Here is a 23,660-nt window from a genome sequence, read left to right on the forward strand (position 1 = left end):
GGCCTTACTCCAGAGCCACCCAATCAGAATATGCATTTTAACAAGACCCCCCACCCCCGCCAGCTAATTTGTACCGACCTTAAAGTCTTTCATCTGATCATGCTTTGCTTCCAGCGCTGCTATTTTAATATAATTTTGGATCTCAGCGCCAGGCACAATGTAAGTATGGAAAGGTCTACATGCGTGCGACAGGCCTGTATACTCCGGAGACAGAAAAATATCCCGTCACACCTGTAACGAAGGGAGCTCCATGAAAATAGATTGAAAACAAAAGTAGTGCCGTAAAAGGTGCAGATGAGAAATTCTGGAGGTGGGAGATTCTGATCAAAGATTGCTTTTCCTTTGTAGAATGCAGCGGGGCCCCCCCGAAGAGCCGTGCTCTTCAAAGTCGGCAACGCCAGTGTGATTATTAAAAACACCTGCCTGTCCATGGCTGTTTGTATCCCGTGTCTTCTCACCTGGCCACACATCGCTTCCAGGCTCCTTCGCTGTTCCTCATGCTCCCTGACTGCATCTTTGTGCACAGCTCCCCTCGGGAGATATTAAGTGAGTTGGCCGAGGAGAGTTTGACCACTCTAGAAGTTTCCTGTCGTAACGCTCATCCCCTCCGTTAAGCCTAGAAGAGAAGTCTGCTCTGATAAAAGCAAAAAAACAGAAAACGGCATCGATTCTATAACCCAGGGCTAAGAAGCCAGAAGGCCCCCTGTGTTAGGCTACTCCTGTTTTATTAGGACTCTTTGGAGTGATGGTTTATGTGGAAGAGGGAGTGGTCTGGGTCAGCATGTTTAGGGAGAAAAGCTCCTAATTGCCGATTTAATGCCGTTTCTAGACGGCATTTGGTGCCCTGCCCAAATTCCCCAGGGCCTTCCCGTTCTAGTAGGACTTCAACAGTCAGCATCGACAAGGCCAGGGGCTGCCTTTGGCTGTCAGCACGGCAGGCACAAGTCCCAGGATTGGTACTCTGGTGGAAGCCGTCCCGCAGTGACTGGAGGGCCGTTTTGGAGGAGCTCAAGTGCAGGGCCATGTGCTAGGCTGGCTCTGGGGTGACGTGATATATACTTGCCGGTTTCCTTCCCTTCCTGATTGACTCCCCACCCCTGCCGGTGTCCTTGGGGGCTGCAGAGAAAATCACGTCCCCTCGGCGCCTTGCCTCACGGTGTGCCTGTGGGGAAAGCCACACGAGGACACATTTTAGATTCCATTTGCTTCAAGATATTTGCAGGTACGCGGTTCATACTTCATATGCTTTCCTTTCACTTTTCATATTTTCAGTAAATCAAACCTCTTTTGGTGTGAATAATGGCCTGGAAGAGGTCATTGTATTACCTATTCATGAGACTCATTTGACATCTGAGGCCACGGAGGAGTGAGAAGATGAGAAAGAGGATTTCTAGAACAGCAGAACACAGCGGTGAAGGGCCCTCCTTTCCAATCCCAGTTCTACACTTGTCCATTGTATGACCTTGGGTAAGTCACTTAACCTCTCTGACTCCGTTCCTTGACACTTCAAAAATGGGGGAACCAATGATCACTACCTAGAGTCGTGGGTGTTGGGTCAGATGATGCATGTAGATGGTTAGGACGGGGCCTGTCACTCTTCTCTAGCAACAGCTCAACGGCCTAACTGGTTTCTAACCAAGGACACTGAATCCATCAGGATACCTTCAACCATAAAACCAAAGATCCAATTAAACACAATTTAGGCCAGTAGGGAGATCCATTATGGTGTAAATGAAGACTCTCCAGCAAACCTCTTCCTGGTCTAAACTTCTTACATTTTCTTGGCTAGAATTAAGGCATATACCCACTATATAACCACGAATCAAGCTCATCAAGACGAATTCCCCTTTCTTCATACTCTTCATTTTATATCTAACCCTAGTCGTAGGGGTGTTGGAGAACTATTGCCGTGTAATGGATTGTCACAGTAAGCCTCGGGAGCTTGGCGGGCACCGCTGACCTTGGCTGAGCTCATTCATGTATCCGTGGATTGGACGGCTCTGTTCCACCTGTTCCTCGTTCTCCTTGGGCTACAATGCTGGCTGGGGGCATGGTCTTCTGCATCCCGGAGAGAGGCTCAAGTGTCTTACGACCTGTGCTTGGAACTGGCAACTTGGTTAACTTCTGCACTTCTGCCATTGGTCAAAGCAAGTCACAGCCAAGTCCCAAGAACAGTGTGGGGAGCTAGGCTCTCCCCACTGTGAAACGAAAGGGTATGGATGCAGGGAAGGGGTGGAGGAGGCGCCAGATGCGTGTCCGCCACTAGTTTCTGCCCTGGGAATTACATTTCCCTGTCGTCCTGTGGTCCCTCGTGAGTGAGCTGTTGCAAATGAGCATGGAAGGTCACGTCCGATGAAGGGGTTGCCCAGGACTTGGTGAGCTTCCAACTCCAGCAGCCCAGCCCGTGATTTGCAGTTTGTGGAAGAACACCTAGCAGAGTACGATGAGAACCGAAACGAAAGGAGTGTGGAAGTGTTCTGAACTAGCACCCTTGTTTCCTGCTTGGACTCCCCCAGATTCTGAAATCCGAGCGCAAGTATCACGGAAACCTGCGGCAAAGCAGCGGTCTGCAACAGATGGCGCGACCTGGTGACTGACCAGAGGGAAGTGCTCGGAGTCTGCGGGAAGTTTCTGTGTGAGCAGAGCGCGGCGGAGGATGCGCGGGTCGTGCTGGAGGCGGGTCCCAGCCAGATGTGCGCGGCCCGCCCCGCCTCCCCTCGCGCGCCGGCCCCCGCTGCGCCCGGAGAGGAGCTGCCGCGCGCCTCATCAGGGCGCCCCCGCCGCCCGCTGGGACCGCGCCCGGGAGGAGCCGAGGCCCCGAGCGGCCGAGGGAGAGCGGAGGCTGCCGGCCCGCAGCGCCCCGGGGCCCGCGACCTCCCGAGAGGGGGTTCAGGAGGAGCGGCGGGACGCGACGGAGGGAGGCCCCGCGCGGAGATGCCGCCGCACTGGGCCCTGGCGCTCCCGCTGCTGTTCCCCTGGGTGGCAGGTGGATTAGGGAACGCGGCCAGGTGCGTGTCTGCTTCTCGCCCGGCCTGAGCTCCTCGTCGGGGCGGCCACTCTCCTTGGTCCCTCCAGGCATCCCGCGGGGGTGTGCGCGCTGAGACGGGATTTCATCAGGTGCCAGGCCCCGGGCGCGCACGGGCTTTCCTCCCCGCGCCCCGTTGGCGAGGCTTGTTCCCAGCCCCTCCGCACCAGCTGCGCCCCACCTGGCGGCGTCGGGCGGTTTCTGGGGGAGGGAGGCCCTGCGCGCTGCCGGGTGGGCTGGGTGGTGGGCGCGCATCTACTGGGCCGGCGGGGGTGCGAGTGGCGGCGGGCGGGTGGGTTCTGTGCCTGCGTAGTTTTGTGCTTTCCGTTCTAGCCGAAGGGCACCCACTGATTGTCAGTCGCTGGTTGTGCCGGCGGAGCAGGGGCAGAAACAGGGCGGCAGAGTAAGCCTTTGCTGGGCTGGGGCTGAGCCCGCTGGGAAGGGGGCTCTACTCAGCGCCTTTCTGATTAAGGTTAATGAACTGGAAAGAGAATGTCGTTGTCAGATGAAATCGAGTCGTTTTTCTTACTCTGACAATTTAGAATCTGAAGCCGTTTCTCTACTGTTGATAAACTGGTCGGAGCCGTGAGATCAGCAAAGCCCCTTGGTAAGCACAGGCATACTGGTGCCTGGCACTGTTCTAAACACTTTAGGGCTATTAACCCACTTGAGTGCCCGTAAATTCTGTGTGATAAGTACTGGTATTATAATCCCCGCGTGGTGGAGAAGAAAAATAAGTCTCGGAGAAGTTGAATAACTTGCCCAAGGCAGCATGGCCAGTAGTAAGTGATGAAGTGGGCGTTCAAACAGGGCAGCCTGGCCTCCTCGGTGCCTGCTCTTCTCCAGGGCATGAGGGCAGCCTTTAGGAATCAGTCACAGGAAAGGCTTTCCTCGTTCTCTGGCTGTGATCTCTTGCCTTCTGAAGTGTGCACTCCAGCAGCGTTTCTCCTGTGGGGCACGGTGGACCTTTTGCGATGGGCTGGATGGTTACTGGTTGGGGACGGTCGGAAAGCTGTGCTGTGCGTGGTAGGATTTGGAGGACTGCCTGTGGCCTCCACCCTCTAGTTTCCCGAAGTGCCCTCTCCACAAAACTGTCACCAGCCCTTGCCCAAGGTGCGGGTGGGGGGCACTGACTCAGTGCCCTGCAGAGATTTGTTTAGTCAACAGTCACTGGGGAGAGCGGGCAGAGAGCCTTGGTTTGGAACAGGCTTCTGAAAGGTGAGCCTGACTATCTTTGTTTGACTTACAGGAAAAAAATCTTTCATCAGCCAGCCACAGTATTATGGGATTTTGAAGTTCAAACAGAACAAACCTCAAACCAGGTTCTTAGAATGTAGGATCGTAAGTTTCAATTTCCTTTCCACAATAAAAACGTAAGCAGATGCAATTTGCCCATAGTCACATTCTCCTTGAACATTGGAGGCTCTTGAATTGTTAGAAAGCCCCCTTAAGAAAGACCAACTGCTTTTGAGAAACGAGATTAGCAGTTTCCTAGCAGCCAGCAAACGGACCTCCAGGAGCTTCACTTTCAAAGCGCCACCAAATTAAACGAAAAGCCAGAAAGCCCCCCAATAAAGCAAGAAATACTAAAATGAAGATTCCTTGTGAGGCTTCTGCAGGTCTGTGGTTTTCAGGATGTGAAATGTGCTTTCTTGACACACAGTCTGCTTCCCAAGCTGGTGTGTTTATGACGAGGTAGGGTCTTCGGGAGCTGCCTGGACCCTGTGTTCCATGGGGGCTGGTACTTTTACAGAAAAGGCAAGGTGCTCACTGTTTGTTTCCTGGGGCTTCACAGCTTGCAGTGAAGCTGTGACTGCTGTGTAGAGATTTCGAACATAAGCACTGGGGGTTTAAAATTTTGTTTAAAAAAAGTTTTTTTTAGATTTTTAGAAAAGATTTTATTTATTTATTTGACAGAGATCTAGTTTGCTCTCACTCTCTATCTCTGACAAATAAATTTTTAAAATCTTTAAAGGAGCACCCGCAGGATCTGTGGGTGGAAAAGCACCCCTTGCGGATACTGGGGCAGCGGTGGAAGTGGGCCCTTGTTCCTTGGTTCGTGAACATACTCGCTTCATCACTACTGGAGGTATTATTTACCCCCAACTTTAGCCAAGAGAGGCAGACAGAGAGAGTGGGGGAAGCAGGCTCCCTGCTGAGCAGAGAGCCCGATGCGGGGCTCGATCCCAGGACCCTGAGATCATGACCTGAGCCGAAGGCAGAGGCTTAACCCACTGAGCCACCCAGGTGCCCCCCCGCACCCCCCCCCACATGAAATTGTAATACCACCCTGAACCACCTTCTTTTGGCCAGCGGTGACTTTCCCGCCACTGCACACTCGTTCTTGCAGTTTGGGGCATTTCTCCTGGTTCCGGATAGTTTCTTTCATCTTGTAGGAGTGGAAATGTGACCTTGCAGGGGAGGGTTTGGCGCTCAGAGGGTGTGGGGGGGGGCAGCAGAGATTAGGTGAAACCCTAGACCTTTTCAGTACTGTTTGGGCATGGGGTCCATTGGCCAGTCTAGAATATTTATTGACCAGAATTTCCTGTCCACAGGGTTCCAGGACCTAACACTGGCATCTTTTGGCCTTGAGCACATAAGATAAATAGTAATTTTGCTATTCTTTTCACGTTTGGAGCAACTCCCTATTTATAACATATTTCTGTTATACATTTTTTCCGTCTATTCAAATAAAAGTAACATGAGATGAAGGAATGAGTGGGTTTGTGCTGAGGGTCTGCACTCAGGGAGAGATGCCCACTTTCTGCAAATCACACCTGCTTTGAGAACTGATTCCTCTCAGAGCCCCACTAAGGAAGTGCCATTGTAATAATTTCCCACAAACTTTATGGCTTTAAAAAAAAACAAAACACAGGTTTATTATTCTCTTAGAGTTTTGGAGATCAGAAATCCAAAGTGAGTCTTAAGGGGCTAAAATTAAGATGTTGGCAGGGGTGTTCCTTCTGGAGGTTCCAGGGGAGAATCCATTCCTTGTCTCTCATAGCTTCTAGAGCCTTCCAACAGTCCTAGGCTTGTGGCCACATCACTTCAATCTCTTCTTTGTCACCTTGCCTTTTTTTTATCTTGGTCTTCTTCCTCCCTTACCTACAAGAAACCTGTGATTATACCAGACCCACCCAGATAACCAGTATGGTCTCCTTATCATAGAATCCTTAATTTGATCACATCCACAAAGTCCCTTTTGCCATATATGGTAACATTTACAGATTCTAAGGATTAGGTAGGATCTGGACATCTTTGGGGAGGCTATTATTCAGCCTTACACAGGAAGTGAGAACTATGAGTCGCTTGTTTTAGTTTTATGGGTTGGATCTTATTTTGAAAACATGATTTTAGTGATATGTGAGCAGTTGAGATATCATTTGTCTCTTATTCTTGAAACTAGAATTTGTGGAAATATCCTCAAAACTCAAGAGCTGAGTTTTTCTAGGAAATACTGAGCATGAAATATTCAGTTACAACATAGAAATCACTTCTGAACAGCCTTATTTCAATAGTTTCATTGGTTTAGAAGATACTACAATCCTGTTTATATGTGATTTATGTGCATATAACCTAGGCTGCATAAACATTAAAATGAAGATAAGGATATTACTTAGTCTTCATAAATCAGATTGGCGTTCAGCAAATACTGGTGAGATTCTACTATGTGTAAACACTTTTCAGTGTGATTTCAATGACTTATTTCATCAAACCTACAAAACAGATATTGTGCCTATTTGACAGACGTTGGAATGGAGAAACTTGAAGAAGTTTGATGAATTTCCAAGAACTTTATTTGATTTGATTTTCTGCTTTAAGAGCAGTGCCATTCCAACATTCCACAGTTTTTTCTCCAAAAACATTGGATACATAAAAGCTGAAGTTTTTGCAAAATGCTTTCTCATATGTTATCACCCATGATCTTGTTTGGCTTGACTCCTGCCCAGTAGGACCCAGGGATGTGTATAGAAGAAGTGAGGGGTTTCTGAGGCGCCACCCTTCCCAGAACCACCTCCTTCCTCTAAGTTTACATTCTCTCAGAAGCAGACTCTGAGGTCAGGATTTGAGTGTACGTGATTTATTTGTGAGGGGACCCAAGAAAGTTCTAGTAGGGAAATAAGTACTATGGAAATAAAAAGTTGTCACTGTGATTCAGTCCTGCTGGGGAATTCTAGAAGACAGTAAGATACAAGCCTCAGAGCTAACCACCCCTGAAGGCGAGGGAGCTGAGATATTTAGTCATTGCTTGAAGGCTTCTAAGTCATTGCTTGAAGGCTTCTAAGTCATTGCTTGAAGGCTTCTAAGGAGGAACAACTGTAATAGAGGTCTTAGGACTTAGAAGGGGCAAACAGATACTGAAGTATCACTTGCATTGTCAGCCATGTGTAAATTACAGATCAGATCCCATTTACAGATAAACAAACTAAGTTTCAAAAGATTAAGCAATTAAGTGATTTGCCTAAAGTATCACAGTGAACAGGTGGCAGATTCAAAAGCCATGGCTATCTCCCAAGGACAATTAGATTACTTCCCATGGGGTGGTTTGTCCAGATTAATCAGCAGTACTTCCGGTTTTGTCCGTTAACTTGCTGGGTCTCAACATACTGGTTCCAATAACCTGTTTTAAATCTGAAGGTCTTGCTTATGAAAACAAACAAAAGGCAAAAAACCCAATATTCTAAACCTAGTTAAAATTAAATCACTTCAGGTTCAACATTAATTGAACAAATGACATGCCCAGACAGTCTCCTAAATTCTGGAGATTCATATCTATCTGCTGCCCCTGCTAAACAACTTGGGAGGGCAGGCAACATATCGGTCTTTTTTGGTAAGTGACGTGCAGGGTAAGGGTTGTAACTCTAGCTCGTAGAGCAGTTCCTGGCACATAGGAGGTGTTGAACAAAAATCTTGGTGCATTTGAATGCCCGCAGGACTCTAGTGGAGAGGCAAATAATGTTACTCACATATAAATAATGTGTGTTTATACCTCTATATATAAGCATTCAAAAGAATAAATATGTATATTTACGTTTTTACATATTACACTTGACCTATAATAGGTGTGAACTACATGGGTTCACTTATGCATGGTTTTTTTAATAGTACAGCTCTGTGAATGTATTTTCTCTTCCTTCTGATTTCCTTAATAACATTTCCTTTTCTGTACCTTACTTTATTGGAAGAATGCCATATATAATACATATACAAAATATGGGTGAATCAGGTGTTTTCTGTTACTGGTACAGCTTCCAGGCAACAGTAAGCTTTGGGTTACATTGCAGGGGAGTCAAAAGTTACACAAGGACAAGTATTATAGTGCTTACTTCCGAGCAGCTACTGCATAGGAATAAATATATGGCTGGCTGGGTCGATACACAGCTGCAAAAGAGACACAAAAGGAAGGCTTTGGCTCCAGACAGGAAGTACACTGGCCGGCATCTAGGGGCGCCAACCCAGTGACAGCCAGGAAGGCGAGCTGGAAGCAGGCTGCGATGAGCCCTGTGTGTTGAACCAAGGAGCTCGGGCTTTGTTCTGAGAGTGCAGAGTAGAGCAGGGCGTTGCAGGCGGTGTTGTATAGAGATAACCCCATGGTGACCAGTTCACACTCACAATGATCCTGCAATCACACCAAATTATCTTTAAGGTACTGCACCAGAGTTTAGTGAAATTGGCAGCCTTTTTCCGTTCCAAAGGTAGACGCTGTCCGTGTACTTAGAATCCACTGTAGCTCAGACTGGATGAACACAAATGCAGAATGAAAACTCAGCACACCACAGCAGCAGCCATCCTTAGGAAGACCATTCCCTTTGCTCATTTCCGGGCACGGCATGTGGCCATTCAACAAAATACCCCAAAGCTCAGAGATTTAAAACATTTACTCACTACCCCTCACCGTTCCCGAGAACTTTAGCTGGACGGGGAGCTTGGGGTTTTTCATGAGGCTAAGGCCAAGTTGTTGGCCGAAGCTGTAGTCCTCCAAAGGCCTGACTTGGGGGGCTCTACCTGCAAGGCGGCACGCTCACCGGCTCGGGCAGGAGACCTCAGCCCCTCGCTGGCTCCTGGCAGGAAGCCTCAGCTCCTCGTCTCATGGAACGCCCCGTGGGGCTGCTTGAGTGTCCTCGTGGCCCGGCAGCAGATTTCCACATCGCAAGAACTCGGGGACGGAGAAGGTGAGAGTAGCTCTGCCTCACCCTCCGTCCACCCCCACTGCGGCCCCTTCCCGTGAAGCTGGGCGATCAGCTCATCCCACATCCAGAGAGGGGAATTAGGCTTCCGCCCTTGGAAGGTGGATTTTTTTTTTTAAGATTTTATTTATTCATTTGACAGAGATCACAGGTAGGCAGAGAGGCAGGCAGAGAGAGAGGAGGAAGCAGGCTCCCTGCGGAGCAGAGAGCCCAATGCTGGGCTCCATCCCAGGACCCTGGGATCACAACCGAGCTGAAAACAAAGGCTTTAACCCACTGAGTCACCCAGGCGCTCCTGCAAGGTGGATTATCAAAGAATTTGCATGCATATTTTAAAACCACATCACACCTTCTGGTTTTCCTTCTCAGCCTCTTTTCCAGGCTCACAGAGACAGCACATTTCCTATCTTTTTCCCTGCCATCCACATGTAGGTGGCTTCAAGGTGTGACTCTCCAGCCCCACGCTCTGCCCACTGCATTCTTCAGCCGTTCATTGGAATGTCCCAGTGAGCTTCGGACATCCCGAACCGCGCTCTGGATCAGCTCTCCAGAGCTCACTGCCCTCCTCTCACCCATCCTCCCTGCTCCAGGACAAACGGTGTCCAAACTGGTTCAAGTCAAAAACCTGGGCATCCTTCCTGGCAACTCACTCTTCTCCTCGCTCGTATTCACTCTGGCACTAAATCCTATCGCAGACCGAGCCTCAAGCCCGTCTGCTCCTCTCTCTTCCGCCTGCCACCAGCCAATCGTGCACCATCACCCCTCACCTGAACCCCCACGATAGCTCCCCTAGCTGCTGCTTTTGCCCCCTCTAGTTCACGTCCAGAGGGGTTCCTCTTAAAACTTAAATCACATCATGTTAGCCATCTCCTCAAAGCCTTTCAGTGACTTTGTATTGGGTTCCGAATAAGATCTGTTCTATTTAAGATGGCATTGCCCATTTCTCTAACTCCTCATTTTCTGTCATTCCCCACCGTGCTTGCTGTGGATGGCCACTAAAGGAGCGGCCTGGAGGACACCTGCTTCATGGACTACCTTCTCTTCCTCATCTCACTTCCCCACCCGCCCATCCATGTGCCTTTACCTCATAGACAAGCCAGTCACGTTCACCTCCTTGTCTCCGTCTGCTTCTGGGGGGCCCACACTAAGACCTCACCGTGCCAGATTTCCACCCAACTCCTTAGCGTGGAGGGTAAGCGAGAGAAACAGGAAGCAAGGGAGGGTGCTCAGTTTTGCTCTACTGTTGATGACATGGGAAATTTGAAGGTGGAAACACACACTGGTACGCACTTGATAGCAAGGTGTTTATCTTTTTTTTTTTTTTTTAAGATTTTATTTATTTGAAAGAGGGAGAATAAGAGAGCACGAGAGCGGGGAGAGTCAGAGGGAGAAGCAGACTCCCCACTGAGCAGAGAGCCCGCTGCAGGACTCGATCCCGGGACTCCAAGATCATGACTTGAGCCCAAGGCAGTCACTTAACCAACTGAGCCACCCAGGCGCCCCAGTAGCCAGGCATTTGTTGGCAAGCAGCTGAGATGCTTTGGGCCGTTCCTGGGACTGTTGGACCCAGACTCTGTATGTTAAAGATGGAGGAAATCGGAATTAATCTTAACCAGTAAGGTGCACTGGACTTGCCGTACTGGGAACTCTGATGAAAACAAAGGGAAACAAAAAACTCGTAGCTGGACCTATGGTCCCTATTTAGAAAAAAATGTATTTCACTCGTTTGGCCACATTTAAACATATTTAAACATCAGCAAAAGAAGTTCTAACTTCTCAATTTGTCTTGGAGAAAGACTATCATACAGTTTCCTGGAACGTGACCAGAAGCAAGCACACTAGGAATTCTGGCACGGTATATTTTCGCAGAAAATAAGGAACCCCATGAAGAAACACTACACTACTTACACAATCCCTGGAATGTTTTTAAATTAACTTCAGCTGTGGAGACAGCGATTCGTGATTAATTTGATCAGTGTAGACAGCAAGCTGTGTAATGCGTTAAAGGAACTGGGACAAGCGAACATTCAGCTCAGACTCCCAAAGCTCAGGGCCGCCTCTGCACAGAGACTCGCTCGCCTACACGGACACTTCCCTGCCTCGAGACCAGGCTCCCCGGGCCTTCTATATGCCAAACGGTGTTCAGCAAGAGAGCTCTGGGAAAGAGGGAATGCTGCTGGCTTGTCCACCCAGACCTTCCGTGATGGCAAAGGTTCCTAAAGTCCTTTTGATTGATTACGCCACGTTTATCAGGTCCCATGAAGTTGGGCCAGTGCAGCCAAATGCACAGCAGCTCATCATACTCAAACATGTAGGACACGCCAGCGACTGGTTCTCGGCCAGACCATGCCTCCTTGGTACATTGGAATGCACTGCTCCCATTTTAGACATTTTTAAAAATACTTGCTTTACTAAATATGGAACTAAATGCAATTCATATTGATAGTTTTGTAAGTGTTGTTGTTGTTGTTGTTGTTGTTGTTGTTTTTAAGAGAGGCAGAGAGCAGGGAGTGCAGAGGAGAGGGAAAGAGAATCCCGAGCAGGCCCTACGTCCAGTGCAGAGCTCCATGCAGGGCTCAATCTCACAACCGCACGATCATGACCTGTGCCCAAATCAAGAGCATGGCGCCTAACTGATTGAGCCACCCAAGCCCCTTCTAAGATTTTTTTTTTTTTTTTTTTTTTTTGGTATGAATAGATTCACATATGAGGAAAAAGATCGTGTGCCTGAGACTTTAGGAAAAGAAATGATTCTTGAAATTCTACTCTGTTGAGCAGGGTAGGCTAATTTCTACATCAAACCATCTCAGAATCACAGTGGCTGAACACAGTAAATTGTAACATGAAATTATGAAATTACAAGATATTTAGCGATTTTTAAAGAAGATTTTATTTATTTATTTGACAGACGGAGATCACAAGTAGGCAGAAAAGCAGGCAGAGAGAGAGAGAGGGAAATAGGTCCCCCGCTGAGCAGAGAGCCCAGTGCAGGGCTCGATCCCAGGACCCTGGGATCATGACCTGAACCAAAGGCAGAGGCTTTAACCCACTGAGCCACCCAGGTGCCCTATTTGGCAATTTTTAACTTACAAAAGTTTTGTGTAGTTTAACCTAATCATTTATGTCCCTTATCCAGAATACTCACAACCAGATATTTAAAGTAAAAGAATAATTGAATTGATGATGGGAAAGTTAGTAATGTTGGGGCAGGAATTAGAGCAAAGAACAGTAGAAGGAGAGGATGCTGAGGAAGGAATCTGAATAATTGGTTATGATTAACTTACAGCGCCATGCAAGAATATGTATGGGACCATAGATCACAGCTTAAGCCGTTTTTAAAAACTTTTATGAGATAGTGTGCCATGCTGTTATTGTCAATGTCTTGCTTGCCTGTGCTGGATTCCTTTCTTCCCCTCAATATTGTTTCAACTTAAGCAGAAATATTTTAATATTTACTTTTCTTTTTTTATCCATAATTTTAAGTGACTGCATATGTGCCTTTTTAAAAACAAAAAAAAAAAAAAAACCTGGCGGGCTTAGAATGCAGGGCTGGATGCTTGGTAGAATAAATCAATTTCCTCCGGCATCTACAAATCAGCAAGTGATTATTAGCCATTTTATCTACCAGAGAGAGATTCCTTCTCCCCCTTTAAATTGTGTTTCCATTTTCATGGCCAGATGTAGAATTTGATGATCAAGCCACGAAAATCCCATTTGTGGTTGTCCCTTTGAGGCATCTCTCAAAACTGGTGAATATAGGGATGGCACATCCATCAGCCAAAAGGCATGTCGCTCATTTGTGGACTTGCGTGCTTCTCTCATGGTTTTTCCTACGATGTTGTTGTAAGCTCCTTGCTCTTCTCTAGGACATATGCACAAGCCGTGTCGCTGCATCTACACCGCAGCTGTGAGCTCTGCCGGTGCTTTCTGGTTTGTGTTCAAGAGTCGATTTCTAATGATGGTTTCCTTTTTTTTAAACAAGTGAAAATAAGGTTAGATTCAACAACAAATTTCTGTTATCTTCTAACAAAGCTGTAATGCTAAAATGCATTAGTGACTGAGGAAAGGATTCTTTTTTTTTTTTTTTTTAAGATTTTATTTATTTATTTGACAGATCACAAGTAGGCAGAGAGGCAGGCAGAGAGAGGGGAGGAAGCAGGCTTCTGGCTGAGCAGAGAGCTGGATGCGGGGCTCGATCCCAGGACCCTGGGATCATGACCCAAGCGGAAGGGAGAGGCTTGAACCCACTGACCCACCCAGGCGCCCCAGGAGATGATTCTTTACAGTGGTTAAGAAACCTTACTTGATTAACAAAATTTTGATGGCCCAAGTGTTAGTCATGAACGTTTTGGAGAGCTTTATAAGTGATACTTTGTCGAGATACTTTATAAGTGATACAATGTCGAAAATGATGACTTCGGAGGAATTGATACACTTTGGATTTCTCAGTTTCACCTTTTCACCTAAAGACAAGCATGTGAAAGTAATAAAACTCGAGAAAGAGGATTTCTCTGTAGAGTAGTGGTAATGTGCAAACAGTATATGAATTTCATCTCCTGCTAGTTAACCCCAGCCAGTGTTCTTTGCAATCAAAAGTAATTCACTTTGACCAATACATATGGAATGGATTTGCCCACCTCTACAGAGGACCCTGGACTCCTTCACTAAAGTTTTTAATTAAAAATACCATATTTCAACCAGTTTCAATTATTTTTTTGTTGCGATTTCACATCTAACAGTTTTGATGATTTTTTTTTTTTAAGTATAACTGACATGTAACATATTGGTTACAGGTGTACAAAATAATGATTCCATATTTGTATTTATTGCAAAATGATCATAATAGGTCAGCTTACTGTCTGTCACCATATATAGTTATAAATTTTTTTCTTGTAATAAGAACCTTTAAGATTTATTCTCTTAGCACCTTTCAAGTATGCAAAATAGTATTGTTAACTGTAGTCACCATTTGTACATTACATTCCTATGACTTATTTATAACTAGAAGTTTTATACCTTTTGGCCCACTTCACCCATTTTACCCCAACCCTTCACCTCTCTGCCTCTGGCAACCCCACCAATCTGTTCTCTATATGTGTGAGCTTGTTTTTTTATTGTTCTTTGTTTTTCAGATTCTACATAAAAGTGAGCTCATGTGGTATTTGTCTTTCTCTAACTTATTTCACTTAGCATAATGTCCTCAAGGTCTATCCATGTTTTCACACATGGCAAGATTTCACTTTTTTTTTTTTAATGACTGAATAGTATTCCATTGTGTATATACCACATTGTCTTTATCCATTCATCCGTCATTGGGCCCTTAGGTTGTTTCCAGATCTTGGCTATTGTATATAATGCTGCAGTGAACATGGGGTGTGTGGGTATCTTTTCAACTTAGTGGCTTCATTTTCTTTGGCTAAATATCCAGAAGTGGGATTGTTGGCAAATGGTAGTAGTTTTGTGAGAAACCTCCTTACCATTTTCCCTAGTGCTCGCACCAATTTACACTACCATCAGCAGTGCACAGAGGTTCCCTTTTTTCTACATCTTCACCAACACTTGTTATTTCTTGACTTTCTGATATTAGCCATTCTGACAGGTGTGAGGTGATACCTCATGGTGGTTTTGATTTGCATTTCCCTGATGTTGAGAGATGTTGAGCATCTTGTCATGTGTCTGATGGCATCTGGATGTCTTTGGGGAGATGTTTATTCAGATCCTCTTCCAAATTTTTAATCAGATTGGTCTTTTTGTTATTCAGTTGTATGAGTTCTTTCTATATGTGGGGTATTAACCTCTTGCCAAATATATGATTAGCAAATATTTTCTCCCATTTAGTAGTTTGCCTTTTCATTTTGTTGATGATTCCCTTTGCTGTGCAGACGTTTTTTTAGTTTGCTGTCCCCTTTGTCGATTTTTGCTTTTGCTTTTGGTGTCAAGTTTCAGTAATATTATTGCTTATTGAGTGCCTCTACTCTTACGGAGACTGCTTTGTTTTGCAAAATCCCTGATAATTCCACCTGCTTGAAATCCTTCTGGAACTCCATAGAGCCTTCAGGATGGACAGAATGTTTTCCGCGGTCACAGTAAGGTAGCAGCCCCTGCTGCCTTCTCCCCCGCTCTGTTTTCTCTGCTTCCCTATCCCCTTCCCTTCCCGCTCCCCTGCTCTAAACACACAGCCCCTTCTACGCTCTAGCTTATAGGCCATCAACTCCTCAGGTTCTTGGTGGCTCCCTCCTTGGCCCAGGCTGTTTCCTCTGCCTGGAACACCTTCCCACCAAAGGGCCTCCTTTCATTTTACCAGGTAAGTCCCACCAGTCCGCAGGATTCATATCAGGCCCCATTTCCCCCAGAAAACCCCTGACCCACCCACCCCCCACCTATCGACCCCTCCATCTTCCCCTAGCGCCGGAGAACTTACTCCTTTCATGAGATCTGTCACGCTGGAGTAAATAATGATCTGTTCGCTTGCCCAGCTGCATCCCTAGACTGGAAGTTCTTTGTGGACAGGGGCTGCTCTCCGTGCCCACTCTAGTGCCGGACACATGTAGTTCTCTAAAGCATTGTGAGTGAACAGATGGATAGACGGACGCATGAATCACGCAGGGGAGGAAAGATTCTCTTCCCTCTACCCTTCTAGGTTCTGGGCTGAGAGCCCCCTCTAATAAAAAACAGATGAACAGGAGAAAACCAAACAGAAGTACATAGCTTATCTACCTGCTGTACCTGGGTGATACCCAGGAAATCCGAGTAACTCAAAACGGCACAAGCCACCACCTTCACACCATCTCCAGCTGGAGGTAAAAGATGTTGTTGGAGGCTGGGGGAGCAGGTTACGGGATGTGACCCAGCAAAGCACAGTAAATAAGAGTGAGGTTGGTCCACGGACTGAAGTCCCAGCCTTCTCCATTGATAACAGCTGCTTTTTTTTTCTTTTTTTAAGATTTTATTTATTTATTTGAAAGAGAGAAAGCCCAAGGAGGGGGAGGGGCAGAGGGGGAAGCAGGGAGCCCGATAGGGAGCTCAGTGTGGGGCTCGATTCCAGGACCCCGTTTTCCTTCCTGTCTGACTTCTAATACCAATGTAAGGTCACCTGGTCTTTTTCTTGGCCCTGGTTTCTTCATGTGTAAAATGATAGGTTAGAACTGGCGGACATCTAAAGTCACTTTCTTTCAGGTGAAATTCTACAATAAGCTCCCCTTGCAGTGAAAACGGATTCCTACATATGTTAACATGTGAAGTCACATGGAGATTGTGGCAGCCGCTGGGAGTGTGGCTGACTCAGGGCCCCCACTGCTCTGCTCTTGGAAAGCCATCACCATGTTTGGGCAAGGCCCTGCCTCCCACGGGCTGCCCCTGCCAGGCCACCCTCCAGAAGGAGCATGGCAGGGATACACAGCAGGACCTTTTGTGGGAAACACCACTCTCTGCTGATGGTCAGTTTTGGCTCCCGGACTCGCCCTCAGTTTTGCCAAACCCTCCTTTGACCACACAGCAGCCGCGGATACCTCCACCCAGCCTTCTTTCCGTCTTTGCTTCGCTTGGGGTCAGCCTCCCATGCTGCTCCCATGGCCCTCCCAGGCTTCCCCAGCTCTCTTGCCATTTTCTCTCACAGGTGTTTCCTGTAATAACATCTTGCACATTCATTCTCACGGCTTCTGCTTCTCGGAGGTCTCAGACTAAAGCAGAAACCTAGTTCACACTGCGGTTCATTCCAGTGATTCTGAGCCTACAGCAGTTTTAAACTTTACACCTTATTCAGCACATCTAATAGCAATCTTAATCCTACTACTCGTACCACTAGAAGTGATGCGTTAGGGAACATTTCCTGTGTCACTTACTGTGTTAGTTTATATATATATCGCGTCATTTCGTTGTCACAGAAACTCTTAAGGTAAATCCCCTTTTATCCCCATTTTACAGATGAGATAGTTGAGGCAGGGCACATGTTCATGTGTGGTGGGGCTCGATCCCAGGACCCCAGGATCATGACATGAGCTACCCAGGCATCTGAATAATGACATTTTAGCCATTACCTCTGACAAGAAAGAAATCAGTGACTGGTTACTACGATGCTTTAGTTTTCAGGAAAAAGACTGTCGTCCTAACCATCATAGTTTATAGCCGCTCAACATCGGAGCTCGTCCTGCTTTTTCTAGAAACATTCTGCATTTGGCTTAACCTGGTGTTCCTTTTACCTTTCTGGTCATTGCCTGGGTCTCTTTCTGGACCTTTCTCCTCCGTGGACCCCCTCTTACACACTAGCTTTCTTCGGGCTGTGCCCTAAGCCGCCTTTTCTTCTTATGCTACTTTGTTCCCATAGGTTCAGTAACCAAAGACCTACAGATGAATCCCAACCCCAGTCCTGCTTCCTGGGCTTCTGGCCCAGATAGCCAACTCCCTACTCAATATCTTCTCTTGGTTGTCGGTCTCATGAGCCCTCAAAATTAGCATGTCCCTAAGAGAGCTCTTCATTTGGCCTGTTCCTGATCATGGTCCTCCATGGTCCCCGTCACACTCCAGATCCAACTGACCAGAATATGACCCCCATGAAGGCAAAGATCGTATGTTCCTTTTGGTTGCTGTTGACCCTCTGGAGACTAACCCAATGCATGATACATTGTAGGCTTTCAGTATAGAATGAATGACTGCTCTAAGCCATTACCAAGTCTTTTGCTTCCACCATGAATCTATCCAGTTTTCCTCACTGCTTCTGCTTCTGCTCTAGTCCAAAAGACCAGAAACTTCCAAGCCAACTAGTATCCCTGCTTCCATCTGCCTCCATCTCATCCATTTTCCAGATCACTGCCATGATAATATTTTTCTAAGGGAAAATGGTATCAAATAACCTCCCTACTCAAAATCCCTCTTTGCTGCCCTATTACCATTCTGCTAGCAGGCCTCACAGCCCTATCTTGACTAACATGGCGCCCAGTGCTGTAACCCGCTCCTCTTCCTCCCTTTGCTCCACTGCTGTGGTCTACAGGTCCCTCAAGCACAAGAGACACCATTGTCTCTTACCTCTCCCCCTGTACGCATTCCGTGACTTCTGCTTATAATACACTTGCCGTCATTTCATGTGGTTGGCTTCCGTTCATCTTCCATTTCACTTAAAGGTGCACCTGTGGAGAGAACATCTTGGATCCCTTCAACCAGAGTATATTTCTTTGCTTTAAGCCTTTCTAGCTGACTGACTGAATAAGTGTAGTGCCTCTGTTACTCTAATCCTCTTGTCTAAAAGCTAATGTCAGGGACCCTATTGTTCATGATTGCATTCCCAGTACCTAGCACAGTGCTAAATACATATTCATGTCCTATTGAATAAGCTGGGGCTTGGGGTATTAGGAAAATAGGTAAGGTCCTCACTTGTAAACCCCTAGTCAAGAAGTTGGCAGGAGTGTTTTGATAGATTGAAATCTAACTCAATGAACCCTCCATTACTTAAAAAATATGAAATTAAGGGGGCACCTGGGTGGCTCAGTCATTAAGCATCTGCCTCCGGCTCAGGTCTACATCTCAGGGTTCTGGGATCGAGCCCCGTGTCAGGCTCCCTGCTCAGGTGGGAGCCTGCTTCTCTCTCTCTCCCTCTGCCCCTCCTCACCATGTGTTCTCTCTCTCAAATACATAAATCTAAAAAAAAATTAAAGATTTTATTTATTTACTGGAGAGAGAGAGAGTGAGCATGAGTTGGGGGAAGGAGAGAGAGAGAGAGAGAGAGAAGCATGTTCCCACTTGAGCAGAGAGCGCGATGTGGGGCTCAATCCAGGACTCTGGAGATCAGGACCTGAGCTGAAGGCAGCCACTTAACTCACTGAGCCACCCAGGTGCCCCCATAAATAAAATCTTTTTTAAAAACTGCAGTAAGATACCATTTCGCATCAACTAGAAAGGCTATAATTTAAAAAAAAAAAAAAAAAAAAAAAAAGGACGATAACAAGTGCTGGTGATGATAGAGTAATTGGAACCCTCGTATGCTGCTGGTAGGAATGGAAAATGGAGTAGCCATCTTGGAAAACAGTCTGGCAGTTCCTCAGAAAGTTAAACATGGTTACCATATGACCTAGCAATTCCACTCCTAGTTATATACCAAAAGAGAAATGAAAACATATGTCTACACAAAAATTTGTACACCAGTGTTCCTAATAGCATTATTCATTAAACCCCAAACATGGAAACCACCCAGATGTCCATCAACTGATGGTTGAGTGAACAGAAGTGGTCCATCCTTACAAAGGAAGGTTATTCAGGCATAGAAAGCAGTGGAGCACTATTACCAGCCACAGCATGGACGAACCTTGAAGGCATATTAAGTGAAAGAAGAGAGACAGAAAAGGTCACATAGCGTATGATTACATTTCTATGAAACGTCCAGAGAAGGCAAATCCAGAGACAAAAAGCAGATTCGTGGTGGCCGGGATTGGAGGATTGTGGGGTGGGAAATTGGGACTAACTGCTCATGGATATGGTGTTTCTTTTCAGAGGGATGGAAATGTTCTGGAATAATAGTGGTAACAGTTGAGTAACAGTGAATGTGCTAAAAACCACTGCATTTTTAAAAAATTTTTTATTTTTTATAAACATGTATTTTTATCCCCAGGGGTACAGGTCTGTGAATCGCCAGGTTTACACACTTCACAGCACTCACCAAAGCACATACCCTCCCCAATGTCCATAACCCCACCCCCATATCTCCCAACCCCCCTCCCCCCAGCAACCCTCAGTTTGTTTTGTAAGATTAAGAGTCACTTATGGTTTGTCTCCCTCCCGATCCCATCTTGATTCATTTATTCTTCTCCTACCCACTTAAGCCCCCATGTTGCAACACCACTTCCTCATATCAGGGAGATCATATGATAGTTGTCTTTCTCTGCTTGACTTATTTCGCTAAGCATGATACGCTCTAGTTCCATCCATGTTGTCGCAAATGGCAAGATTTCATTTCTTTTGATGGCTGCATAGTATTCCATTGTGTATATATACCACATCTTCTTGATCCATTCATCTGTTGATGGACATCTAGGCTCTTTCCATAGTTTGGCTATTGTGGACATTGCTGCTATAAACATTCGGATGCACGTGCCCCTTTGGATCACTACGTTTGTATCTTTAGGGTAAATACCCAGTAGTGCAATTGCTGGGTCATAGGGCAGTTCTATTTTCAACATTTTGAGGAACCTCCATGCTGTTTTCCAGAGTGGCTGCACCAGCTTGCATTCCCACCAACAGTGTAGGAGGGTTCCCCTTTCTCCGCATCCTCGCCAGCATTTGTCATTTCCTGACTTGTTGATTTTAGCCATTCTGACTGGTGTGAAGTGATATCTCATTGTGGTTTTGATTTGTATTTCCCTGATGCCGAGTGATATGGAGCACTTTTTCATGTGTCTGTTGGCCATCTGGATGTCTTCTTTGCAGAAATGTCTGTTCATGTCCTCTGCCCATTTTTTGATTGGATTATTTGTTCTTTGGGTGTTGAGTTTGCTAAGTTCTTTATAGATTTTGGACACTAGTCCTTTATCTGATATGTCGTTTGCAAATATCTTCTCCCATTCTGTCAGTTGTCAAAACCACTGCATTTTATTATGAGTTATATCCATTTTAAAAATGCTAAGCAAAGATTCTGAAGTACGTTATTCTGTGTGTACTAGCACGCACTTATTCGACACGCTTTATGCTCAGTCTGTGGTTTCTTGTTTGGGAGTTGTTAGTTGCGTGCAGACAGGGTCAAGATGGCCGTATCCCCTGCAGAATGGTTAGTAATGTCAGATTAGATTACCACAGGTGACTGTATTATTATGACACTTACCGTGCTCTCTTCTACTGCAGAGTATCTACTTTTAATGGTTTGGGAATTTAAGAGAGTCAAAATTGGGTCATTTTCATCACTCTATGTGCCTAAGACAGTACTTGGGATATTGCGAGTGCTGAATACATGTTTCACTTGCAGTGGGACTTAACAAGGCACAGTTGGCAGCGCCCAGAGACATTTCCACCTGCCCCACCTGGAGAGTGGTGCTTCTGGCATCTATAGGTGGAGACCAGGGATGCTGGTACCTGTCCTGCAATGCACAGGACAGCCCCCGAAGGCAAAGATTTCTCTGGGCCCAAATGTCAGTCGTGTAGACGTTGAAAAACCCTGTTCTAAATGGTTGAGTAGAGCACCTGGGTGGCTCAGTAGGTTAAGCATCTGCCTTCGGCTCAGATCGTGATCCCTGGGGTCCTGGGATCGAGCCCTGCTTCGGGCTCTCTGCTCAGCAGGGAGCCACCTTCTCCCTCTCCTGCTTGCCCTGCTTGTACCCCCCTCAAATAAATAAATAAAATCATTTTAAAACTTAAAAAATGATTGAGCAAATGACTTACAAGTCCCCCAAATTAATTTCATCAGAAGATGAAAAAAAAGTTCCCTTTAAGGAAAATTAAATCATAAAATCATCCCTGAATTTGGTGCTCTCAGTTAATAAAATGTCCCCAACCGTATCTTTGTGGCTCTGAACTGAAGAAGCACGTGGGTGGGCGAGGCAGAGCTGGGGCACTTGCTGACCTTGACTAAGGATTATTAACTTGGGGAGAATTCAGTCCTGCAGCAGAAAGCCCATGGTCACATGTGCATTCCTTGTCTGTTAAAGAAACCAGGAACCATTTTACGTTGCATTTCATATGCCCAAGGAAAAAATCCCAGCCCTCCACAGAATACACGACTCAAGTCTTTCCTTCCCAAAGCTGGTGGCAGTCATGCCCACCACCAGGTCAGAAAGTATGTAAAGGAGCAGGAGACTTCAGTCAGGGCCCAGAAGGTGGCCAGGATCACTCCTTCAGGTCTCTGGATCAGGGCTCAGCAAGCTAAAGCCTGAAAGCCAAGGCTGGTAGCCATCTGTTTTTACATGACCTGTGAGCTAAGCCTGGTTTTGCCCTTTTTTTGTATGTGTGTCTAAGATTCTATCCATTTATTTGATACAGAGAGAGAGAGAGAGAGAGAGAGAGAGAGCACAAGCAGGGGGAGCGGCTGGCAGAGGGAGAGGGAGAAGCAGGCTCCCTCCTGAGCAAGGAGCCTGATGTAGGACTCGATCCCAGGACCCCGAGATCATGACCTGAGCCGAAGACAGAGGCTTAACCCACTGAGCCACCCAGGTGCCTCTGGTATAACCTTTTCAACTGGTTAAAGTTAAGCCAAAAAAGAATGCTGTTACATGACACACGGAAAGTATATTAAATTCAATTTCAGTGTCCATAAATAGAAGTTTTATTGAGCCCAATTATGCCCATCTGTTTGCTGTCACCCACTATTGCCCATCTGGCTGTTCTTGGCCTTGGACAGAGATCGTTCAAGCCTATTGATGGCAAAGCCTGAAACATTTACCATCCGACCCTTTCTGAAAAGCATTTGCCAACCTCTTCTCCACGGTTAAAGAGTTTAGCAAATGGTTTTCCTTGGAGGCAGTGAGGAATGAGATCCCACCCTGGGCCAGAATCCCTGACGCATGGCCCAGCTGGGGACTGAGGCCAACTCTGAGACTCTCTAGAGCCCTTCCACCTCTGAACTGTCGGTGGTTGTAGAGAGTCCAGTTTTGGGTAGTGGTTCCCAGGTAGCCGATGAGGTACACGCACAGCATTCTTGTCGGGGACAAAGCCAGGGGGGAAGCCATGGCGTCACGTGACCATACTCAGCGCCAGAGCAGACACAGACCTAGGCTGCCCCTGTGTCTGAACAGAGGAGATTGGAAAATTGGCACCCAACACGGTTCGGAGACAAACTCTTGGCCCCTTTCACGTGCCCTAGTTTTATAGATTATGTAACCAGATTCTTTTAACCCAGCAAAGAAAGAAACAGACAGCATTCATGACTGAGGAAGGCTTTCAGAATCTAATCGAACCCTTAGGGCCGGTTTATCGAATTTCACCAGGAGATTGTCCCCTCTTCTGTTCACTTACTGGCAGGAATAAGTGAGTCTCTGTTGCCCTTTTCTGTGTTTTCCATGCTAACATACGACTCTTTATCCCCAGTCCAAAGGATCATGGGCTGTCCCCGCCGGCGCTGCAGCCTGGGGTCTGTCGCTACGGGACCAAGCTGGCCTGCTGCTATGGCTGGAGAAGGAACAGCAAGGAATTCTGTGAAGGTAGTTGTGGGAAAACTCAGACCACCCTGGGCTCGAGTCGTGGGCCAGTGTCCTTAGGTTTTTATCTGGGGCACCATGAACGGTCATCAGATGGTCCACTACTTGTCACCAAATCCCTTAATTGGTTAAAAAGGATAAACTCTTACCTGCATGTCCCATATACTTTAGGTGCTGGTGTGGATTGTGCTGGATTATACATGGTAAAGGGCAAAAATGTTAGGTTTTTTTTTTTTAAGAGTAACAGTACTACTTTCTTTCTGTCTCTGCCCCAAACTCCTTCCCTCTAGCTGGTTCAGAAATATCTGGATTGACCACAGGTGAAGACAGAACTTGATA

At 46.5% G+C, this 23,660-nt stretch overlaps 1 protein-coding gene across 9 annotated transcripts in view; it reads left to right on the forward strand.

Annotated features, from left to right (window-relative positions):
- The first annotated feature begins 2,525 nt into the window (after positions 1 to 2,525).
- Positions 2,526 to 23,660, forward strand: part of EGFL6 (EGF like domain multiple 6) — a 58,557-nt gene continuing 37,422 nt past the window's right edge. For 2 of the 9 annotated variants that reach the window (XM_059156777.1, XM_059156776.1), the window contains exons 1-2: positions 2,582 to 3,008; positions 23,212 to 23,324. In XM_059156777.1, coding sequence (XP_059012760.1) covers positions 2,692 to 3,008; positions 23,212 to 23,324 — 430 coding nt within the window. In that variant the 5' untranslated portion in view covers positions 2,582 to 2,691. Of the gene's footprint in view, positions 3,009 to 23,211; positions 23,325 to 23,660 lie in introns of all 9 variants that reach the window. The other 7 variants (XM_059156779.1, XM_059156773.1, XM_059156774.1 and 4 more) reach the window with 7 other exon arrangements.

Source organism: Mustela lutreola, chromosome X, assembly GCF_030435805.1.
Source record: "Mustela lutreola isolate mMusLut2 chromosome X, mMusLut2.pri, whole genome shotgun sequence".
NCBI classification, from domain to species: domain Eukaryota; kingdom Metazoa; phylum Chordata; class Mammalia; order Carnivora; family Mustelidae; genus Mustela; species Mustela lutreola.